At 36.0% G+C, this 10,099-nt stretch overlaps 1 protein-coding gene across 4 annotated transcripts; it reads left to right on the top strand.

Moving 5' to 3' along the window:
• Positions 1-700: 700 nt before the first annotated feature.
• On the top strand, positions 701-9,175 carry LOC148999598 (RNA polymerase sigma factor sigA-like). 4 transcript variants are annotated; one of them, XM_089141092.1, is made up of 10 exons: positions 701-825; positions 3,303-4,023; positions 4,492-4,690; positions 4,792-4,884; positions 5,740-5,868; positions 6,141-6,194; positions 6,287-6,364; positions 6,455-6,517; positions 7,066-7,178; positions 7,762-9,175. In XM_089141092.1, exons 2-10 carry the CDS (start codon positions 3,317-3,319, stop codon positions 7,868-7,870), a joined length of 1,545 nt encoding a protein of 514 aa, XP_088997218.1. In that variant the 5' UTR covers positions 701-825; positions 3,303-3,316; the 3' UTR covers positions 7,871-9,175. The 4 variants fall into 4 exon arrangements, with proteins under 4 accessions (XP_088997218.1, XP_088997217.1, XP_088997216.1 ...); XM_089141091.1 differs by having other exon boundaries at positions 701-893; XM_089141090.1 differs by having other exon boundaries at positions 3,162-4,023; positions 7,762-9,174.
• The last annotated feature ends 924 nt before the right edge of the window (positions 9,176-10,099 follow it).

Raw genomic sequence — 10,099 nt, 5'->3', positions numbered from 1 at the left:
TACATGAATCCAGAGATTTGAAATCTTTGGATTCACAAATGGGAGATTTATACCCATTTGGTTGTGTGAATCCTTAGATTCATGAAATCTAGAGATTCACATTTTACACTAAAAATGTGAATCTGTAAATTCATGAGTATGAGGTAAAAATCCAGAGATTTCATCCTTTATTATAAAAGCGTTTTTTTTTTGTTAACATTATAAAAGCGTTAAGCATTTGAATAATGATTCCACAAATGTTTTTTTTATGATGAATCTACATATTTCATTCTAAAGATTTAGGCTAACCAAACAGTTAGTTTTATGAATCATGACTCTATAGATTTGAAATCTCCCAATTCAAGTAATCAATCAGGCCTTTAAGGAAGCCACATGAAATATCCAGAAAAAACCAAAAAGAGAATTTAATAGAAAAAAAATTAAAAAAAGAAAGGAAGGGCAAAATGGTAAATGTATTGCTCCCACCCGTTGGGCCGTTGGCTGGTTTACGCCAACAAAGATTGAAAGAAGAAAGTAGAAACCACAGCTGCAAAAACTTCGGGCCGAGTCAATTGTCACGACGTGATGAGATTAAATAAGACGTAAGGAGCATTATGCACCACACGAGGTGGGCCCCTATATCTCATCCCACCAATAGCCTTCCTTCATCCGATATCCTCAAAATAAAAATACAAGAAATAAGAAAAAAAGAAAGATTTTTCTCAATAACAAGGAAAACGAGAATTCAATATAGATTTCCCTCTTCCACTTTGTTTTCACCGCCTCAGCTTCAATTCTGCTCTACTCGCCACCAAACTTCTCTCTATTTGTACGTATAGATCTGCGGTAAGCCATTAAGGGATCTTGGAACAGAACTGGTTCTTTGTTTCTACTGTTGTTATATTCAAAGATTGGTATGTTTATTTTATCTTAGTGCTTTTCATTATGTTCTTGCTTTGAGCTATGTGTGTTTTCTTCTTCTTTTATGTGTTTGAATTTTGATTTAGGTTGAACTGGTATTTCCTGGAGAACTTTTTGTGGTTAAAATGGTTACTGATGCCAGACGATGCTTCATTTCTAGTTGGGTTCTCTTGAATTTGTATTGGGTATTTCATTTTTCTGAACCCATAAAACTTTGGATGCCTTTGCGTCATCTTGGGTTTACTCTTTCAGAGTATGGACTCTTCTGCAAAGAGTGAAACTGAGACAGATGCCTTCTGGTTTAATGATATGCTTCACGAGGAGAGCTCTATATTCAATTGCTAGTTTCTTAATAAGTTAGTACTCGGAAGGATTTCCATTAGAGGTCTGGTTCTGAGTTTTCTTACATTCAAATAAGTTTAGATTTCTATTCTACTGATTGATTTTTAAGATAGTTACAAATGGAAGGCAAACTCGAGGAGATATCCTGGAAGTGTTGTCCGCGTCTTTCATTCTTATGTCTCATAGTAGGCAATAGTTCATTCAACCATTACCAGCGGTAGGCATCCTTGTAGTTTATGTTTTGGTTGGGGAGGGATGTATTTGGGGTGGGGGGTGGTTTAGTGTTTTTTGAAAGAGGAACCAAGAAAGACTACGGTTGGTAATGAAGGGATTGTGAGGGATTGCAATGCTGAGTTGCTTTACATATGTAGCTGAGCTTATCTTAGTTTCCAGTATGCTGTTGACTTCCATTAATTGCATCTATTTATTATAAAAACTTAATGCATTCCTTTTTAATATTATATATTTCTCAATAGACTCAATAATTTTAGGGCGACTTCTATTAATTGCATCTTTTTATAGATAATGCATTCCTTTTAGATATTATATATTTCTCATTAGGCTCAGAAATTTTAGGGGTGAAAATAGTCTAAATGCTGGCTATGGGATGTATAGACTTCATTTAAAAGGCATTAGATTTAGAAGCATTACCCGTTGATATTGTAACATTAGTATCAATTCAAGGATAATCCAGAAATAAAAAGCACAGAAAGATGAACATATAAGAAGCCATGCAAGGTAGCACTTGCCTTTGGGTAGATAGAGGCTTTTGTGTGAACAAATGCATGGTTCAATTATTAATATGATTGCTTTGACAAAAGAAGAAGAATTTATTTCTGGACAAGAGCACCAAGTTGATGACTGAACTATGCCTTAGCTAGCCATTTGGGTAGCTACATATAGAGGCTTTTGTGTGAACAAATGCATGGTTCAATTAATATTATGATTGCTTTGACAAAAGAAGAAGAATTTATTTCTGGACAAGAGCACCAAGTTGATGACTGAACTATGCCTTAGCTAGCCATTTGGGTAGCTACATCAATCACTGTCAATCCAGTTTGTGCTTCCTGGTGCTGTCGCTAACGTCATTTTATGAGTCTTAACCAATATGTTGTGATTGATGTTTCAATATATTTGGAAGATATTCTAAATTCTCTATGACCTCACACAGTCCCATCCATCGTATGTGCATGGGGATTGTGATCGTCAGATGAAATAAGCCAGAAGATACAGAGTCATCTCCTTTATGAACAATTGGGACTTCCCAGCAATTGATTGAAGTTTGCCTATGAGCTCTTAATTTCATGGATGCTTGCATTAGTTCCAATTTCAAATCCACGGAATCAGCATCCATAGGATCTAGTTCATAAAAAATTAACTGTTTTTTTTATCCTGATTTATGAACTAATTCATCTTGAAAGTTTTTTGATTACCGTGATAACATGAGTTGATGGTTTTTATACACGGTCAATTTGGTGGAATCCATCGATTTAACCTCAAACTGTGAAACCCAAATAATTCCAATTTAGGCAAAATTCATAACTCTGCATAATTCTTGGTTCTGATGTGAATCATTTAACAACAGTAACCAAACAATTATAAAAAATCGGACTCGTGATTCTACAGATTTAAATCTGTGGAATTATGTAACCAAATGCACTTTAATGGAATCTGTGTGAGCTGCATCTTCTGCATGTCCTGGTGTCACTTAGTGAAAGTTAATCATGGTAAAGTGAATGATTTACACTATATTCTCCATCAGGGAGATAGTATGAGACCAAAATGATTCATTCTGCGATTTCTAATTTTTACCACAGCACTTTGATTTTCTTCAGGTCAGGCATAATTTGAAATGTCAAATGTCAAACAATTATTTGACTATCAAAGATGGTTGCTTATTCTCTTGTCTTTTTCATCAGAATTTTGACTGAAAGCACCAACAGAGCTCCTGGAGTAGCATACCACCTTTTCATACCAGATTATTGACAGTCATATAATACAGTTATGTGACATGTTTTAAATTGGAAAGCTTCTTACACTGTGATGGTAATTAATTTCAGTGGGAGGAGGCCATATGATGGCTACAACTACAATAATTGGGCTAAGTGCAGGAAAGAGAATGTTGAGTTCCACTTTCTATTATTCTGACTTCACAGACAAACTCGCATGTGTCCATGACTATGGATTGATACAGCATGCTGCAGCTTCCACAAAGAAGGTTATAATTGCGAAAAAAGACTCCAGTTTTGACTCCAATTTTCCATCTAATCGACAAACACTATCTATTAAAGCTTTGAAAGAACATGCGGATACTTTTTCAACTCCTTCGACTGCTGGTGTGTCGCTTCAGAACTCAGACCTCTTGGAGGAGTCTGACCTCTTGGAGGAGGGAACCTCTGATATTGAATCTTCAATGGAGGCACTCCTCTTGTTGCAGAAGTCCATGCTAGAAAAGCAGTGGAATCTTTCCTTTGAGAGAAATGGGAAAAATGAAACACAAAAAGAAGAGCACCTTAAGAAAGTACTGGTTACTCGTTCAGGTGTCTCTGCTCGGAAACGGAGAATTACTGTGAGGAGGAAACTTACGAAGCAAAATTGTGATTTGGTTACACCAAGTAAGAGGAAGCAGCCTGGCTCTTTCGTCAGTCCAGAACTGTTGCAGAGTCGCTTGAAAGGTTATGTGAAAGGTGTATATAGTGAAGAATTACTTACACATGCTGAAGTTGTCAACTTGTCAGAAAAAATCAAAGTAGGTCTCTCCTTGGATGACCACAAATCAAGGTGAGGATGGAATTGTTATCATCTATCACACTGCTTTGCCATTTTAAAATTCCTTTCTTTAAGACCTCAGTAGAATGATCCTATCAGAACATTTCAACTACTCCTGAGCTCTGACACTGTGCTCTATGGTGCTAATTTTCTGTGATTTTGAAGTATGGAAAACTCTACCGACAGTTCATTAACTATCATGAAGTCATATTTCATTTTATTTATGAAAAATTAAACGGTGATAGGTTTTCATGAAATTTTAAATCTGTTAAAAAAAATTAAGTTCCTCATCAAATTTTACTAAGAAAGAAAGTAGAATATAGCTTTTGAACATCTGGTGAGGTTTTCCTTCCTGATCATAGTTTACCTCATATCTGAATAAAATGTTTTTTTCAGTATTCTAAGCATGAAGAGCTATTCGATCAATTGTTTCCTCATATGTTTGTGTCTTAAGTCTTAACTTGATTTTGGGGAATCTAGATTGAAGGAACGATTAGGGTTTGAGCCCTCCGATGAGCAGCTTGCTACTTCCTTGAGGATACCTCGTACAGAATTGCGCTCAAAATTAATTGAATGCACGTTAGCAAGAGAGAAGCTGGCAATGAGTAATGTTCGCCTAGTCACATCTATAGCTCAAAAATATGACAGCATGGGTGCTGAAATGGCTGACCTTGTTCAGGTGATTCTTGTCTCCTTTAATTTGATTTGATTTTTACTTTATTTAAATTTCAATGGGTCAAACTTTCAACTTCCTCTTACTGATCAGCATTTTTTATGTAGGGTGGTTTGATTGGATTATTGCGTGGCATTGAGAAGTTTGATTCTTCAAAAGGATGCAAAATTTCAACATATGTATATTGGTGGATACGTCAGGTAAGGTGGAACCCCCTTTTTCTACCACGGATGGTAGAGAAAAATTACTTTACCTCTTTCACAGTCTTCCTTTTCTGATAGAAGGTATATGCCAACCATAAATTTTCCTGTTCAGTACAACTTAATCACACAGGAACCTAGGTAAATATTAACCCCTAAACCCAAAGCAATGGTTTCACTGCCCACCCTTTGGTAAAACTAAGAACTAGGTACCTTAAAGTGACAGATTGGTTTTATAATGAAAAGAGGAACCCTTGATTTCACTTGTATTTTTACATTCACTTGGTTGCCATTAATACCTTCCATGGATGAAATGTGAATTACAATAGTGTCGATGCTGAAAAGAAAGCTGTGCAGTTTATGCGATAGCTGCCCAAATTGTGAAAGTGGACAAAAGCACTTGCACCAGAGCATACAAGGATTATAGTCTTCTTCACGATTTTCTATTAATTCATATATCTGTTAGCTTCTTCAAGACTGACCTGAAGTAAAAATACCATAGAGTATTATGTGTTTCTTTAAGAATTCAAGCAAATTTTAGAGGAAATGCTTCATTTTGCAAAGCTTTTGTGATGCAACACATCGAGTCTATTGCATACTTTTATGGTTATCAATCCACCTGCTTGTTGGTCATGCATTTCAAAGATGAAAATGTGTATTGAATGTTCTCTTCTGGGTTCAATTCTACAAGATATTTTCCATTACTTTCTCTGTTATTCTCACACTTTTAAAGCATTTAAGCATTTTTGTAGACAAGCAAAGCATGAATTTGCTCCCTCATGATCATTTTACGTTTAATGCTTTGTTCTGTTCTTTTCTAATCAAACAGCAATACATGCTTGTGCTTTTTGATAGGGTGTTTCAAGGGCATTAGTTGAGAACTCCAGAACTCTGAGGTTGCCTACACACATGCATGAAAGGTTGAGCTTAATTCGAAATGCAAAGATAAGGTTGGAAGGGAGAGGGGTAATCCCATCAGTAGCTGTAAGTTAGCATTCTTCTTGAGATTTTTATTTTTATTTTATTTCTTTATTTATTTATTTATTTTGGGGGTGGGGGGCGGTTCTGTAGAGTTGTGTATGCATTCTACCTATGCCTTTCTCCTTCTTCAGTGTATGTGTCAATGACATATTAATGCTAAGTTTTCAAAGTTTAAAAAAAAAGAAAGGAAAATTGTATGATTGTGCTCTTCTCGTTGATTGATCTCCTCTTTGCCTTTGAAGTTTGAATATAATGTGAGCTGCTTTTGTTTCCAGAAAATTGCAGAATCCCTGAATATGTCAAAGAAGAAAGTCAGGAATGCTACGGAGGTATAAAATTTTGAGTTCTATTCATGGTACTATGTAACAATCAAGATACGTATAATCTATCTATTTGTTTCTTACTATTGGTCACTTTGCAGGCAGTAAACAAGGTCTTCTCACTTGATAGGGAAGCCTTTCCCTCTCTGAATGGCCTTCCAGGGGAAACTCTTCATAGTGTAAGTTCAATTATGGAAAAATTCTACCTTTTGAGAAATTAGGTTCAGGCTAAATGTTTCATACTTATACCATTGTTTTTGGAATTGCAGTATATTGCAGATAATTGCCTTGAAAACAACCCATGGCATGGAGTAGATGAATGTTCACTCAAGGTAAAAGAGGGGCAAAACTGAATGCAATAGACAAACAAAATAATAATAATAATAAAAGTAAAATTTTTGGAATAGAAGCTTGATGTTGAATTTTATTGTTCCACTAAAATTGGTGTTGGGACTTTGCCTTTTTCTGGGACCTGCTATTCTTAATCATATTATCTACTCCATTCTTTTGAATGTTTGGGTGCATTCCTTTGTTTACTCCCCCATTTCTTTTTCCTGACATTTCTATATTAGACATAGGTTATCCCTTCAATGGATGCATTGGAAGGCCTCATTTGCCATTGTAGACTTCCCTAGATATAGATTGCATTTATCTAAGCCCTGATCTTCAGGTGATGGCTCAATATCCCTTCTCCACTTGCATAAACTATATTCAAAAAATACAAGTGAAAAGATTTACTGCATTAAATATTGAGATAGGTCCTCTACACTGGTTTTACTTCTTGTCTATTCAAATTTATCTGTGACGGTCCCTGGCTTACTTAAAAATTGCATCCCATTTTCTGGAAGCATCAATAAAGTCTTAAGTAATTTATTTTCAGGATGAAGTTAACAATCTAATCAATTCTACGCTACGGGAAAGAGAGAGACATATAATTCGGCTTTACTACGGTCTTGATAAAGAATGCCTTTCATGGGAGGACATCAGCAGAAGGTAAGTACTGACTAGATGATACTGCTTGATCTTGGAATCTGAAGAGCCATTATTTCTTACATTCTTTATCTTGATTAAGTAACTATGGTTCTGTTTTTTAGTAGCAATTGCAAAATATGCCATCTATGTTAAAATTTGACCAGTTCATCAACTCATGCATGCTAGATGTTTTACTTGGCTAAAAATTTGTCCTCACAGACTATTATGCCTAGCTGTTCTTTCATGCATAACCTGGTAAAGCCATGCATCTATCTGCATTAGTCAACCTTCATAGTGAAAATGATCAAGTGTTTCATGGCTCAATCAAGTCGGTGTCTCAACTGTCAACCTGTTCAGAAGGCATTCAATAAAATGTCCTTAAATATCCTGGTTGGGTAAAACTTAAGAGTGGATTCAATTACATGTGTGACTTTAAGTGGTTATGGTGCATTACTGCAAATAATTGACCACTGGTAGATTTCCTATCCCTTGCTACTACATCAAATCATAAGTTGGACCCAGTGGCACTAAAAATTGAGCTCATGGTCTCGAGTCACAACATGCTTTCGGTTATGTTGACAGTGATGTACTCTTGTTTCTTCAGGATTGGTTTATCAAGAGAAAGGGTTAGACAAGTTGGGCTTGTTGCATTGGAGAAATTAAAACATGCTGCAAGGAAGAGAAATCTGGAGGCGATGTTGGTAAAACATTGATTTGGTCTGTTGTAGACAGTATTAAATGACTGTATATTTCTGTATAAAAATTCAAAAGAGAACAAGACCATCTCCATTTGTACTTTATCACACAGAATAAGCATAGAAGAAATTTTGATAGGGTTAAGACTGCAAACAACATTCTGTATGAGATTCAAAAGGGAAAAAAGAAGAAGTGACTATGACTTTGTAAGCTGGAACGAAGATTCTGTACCATATGTGGAGGAACTTTTCTTCTCTTTAAAGAATTCTTTTCCCCCTTAATCTTCCATAATGATAGAGTATGTAGTCACCATGGTGGCATGAGTGAAAATGCATGACAGAGTCTATATGTTGTTTTTCTTTTCTTCTGATTAATTATCATGGATTACAATAATGAGTTTGAAAAATGAAGTTTTCTATTAGGAGTTTTTCAAGAGACTGCTTTTGAATTGCAGGATCACATGATTCATGGTTTTAAGTTATCTTCAACTTCTTTTCCCTTCTCTGTTTCTGTTTTTCCTCACTCTTTAAAGTCATTAACTGCTTCCAACATCTAGTTTTTCTGGCCTTGATAATGGGATGTTTAATTGAACTCCCTACTACAAGTAGCCTAATTTCTGCTAGGTGGAATTAGATTTGAGAGTTACTTTGGCGAGATTGAATTCCCAAAATTAGATCCAAGAACAGGGAAAATACAAAAGAGAGATCAAGAGATCAAGGCAACTCACTCCAATTTTTGCTGAATGGTGAAGCAGGAACCCCATATAGCTTTAGTGATCTTGAGTACCCATCACAAATAGTAAATCATTTCCTTCAAAGCTCATTGAAGGTGAGATACTGGAGGAAATTGAACCATTTCAAACCAAGTTGGTACAACTATAAGAAGAGATGGTTCTATCTCCTTCAATTTCTCACGTTCAATACCTTGTGTAATTACATTCTTGTAATAAAACAGTGGAGGTGAAGAGGTTAGAACCACAATCTGATGTGCAAACAGTTTAGTCTTCTCCAACTATGATGAACTTTTTACTGAGACACTTGAAGGTGAGACATTGGAGGAAACTAAACCATGATCAAAGAGACATCAGAAAATGGTTTAGTTTCCCACAATTCTCACATTCAAGTCCCAGCACTGGAAAAATCCAAGTGCCTCTCCAACTCTAGATTTCAGAATAAACCAAAGCTTCAACACAAGCACTGAGAACCTTGAAGGTGAGACATTGGAGAAAACCAAACCATGATCACACAGACTCAGAGAGCTGGTTTAGTTTCCTCCAAGTCTCACATTCAAGTCCCTGTTCCTTAGAAAACCCACACAGAGAAACGAAACTGAATAGGAATACAGTTTTTTGTTCATCTAAGAAAGCAGCAAGAACATCTATTTATAGACAACTTTGGCTGCTTTCTGGTGTTGGCATGGAAACAGAATATTCATTGAAACTGTTACAATGCCAATTCCTGCTAACCAATAAGTTATCTCCAGCATGTCTCATCATACTTTTGGTGTGTTCAGTGGTTGACTGGGAAAAGTAGTTGCATATATACTTGCACCTTAAAGTGTTGCATATGATAAGAGAGAGAGGGTTCTCTAGACGGGCAGCTTGGAAAGAGATCTCCATGGAGGCACCTGAATATTATCTGTGTGCAGGGGAGTTCAAAATCCATGAGTCATCTTCTTCATGTAAAAAGTTAAGATCTCCATTTTCAAGCAAAAACAACAATTTTATGGTTTTGATGGCCTAAAAAAAGAATCCGGATCAACACCCCGTCGGAGAGCACAGATCTGTGCTCCCCGATGGTTTTACCACCATAAAATCGGTGGGCCCCACAACGAAAATTTTATGGTTTTGACATACGGCGCAGCCGGACTCTTAAAAAAAAAAACTAAGATCTTCATTTTTCAAGCAAAAACAACAATTTTATGGTTTTGACGTAAGGGAGGTCATCAAGTAAAGAACCCAAGCTAGTGAGGCTCATGTGGTTGTAGTCTTTGTTGGTATCTTCCCTGCTTCCTCCCTTAAAACTATATTTTCATAAAGTAGCCAACAACTCCAGATTACCAAAAAAGAAAGACACTATAAGCAACGGTTTGAAAGCATTGCCAAAATAACATAACCATCAAGAAAAATAAAAGTTGACTGCTCTTCTCTTTGTCGTGTACTAGTAGTCTATAGTGTTGTCGTAATAAATTTGCAACGGTAATGTTGGTGCCAACTGGGAAAATATTTGAAAAAAAAATCATTTGTT

The sequence above is a fragment of the Hakea prostrata genome, chromosome 11 (assembly GCF_041222555.1).
Source record: "Hakea prostrata isolate BN-2017 chromosome 11, UWA_Hpros_2, whole genome shotgun sequence".
Classification (NCBI taxonomy): domain Eukaryota; kingdom Viridiplantae; phylum Streptophyta; class Magnoliopsida; order Proteales; family Proteaceae; genus Hakea; species Hakea prostrata.
Note: the sequence above shows the minus strand (reverse complement) of the source record. Positions and strands in the feature narration are given on the sequence as shown.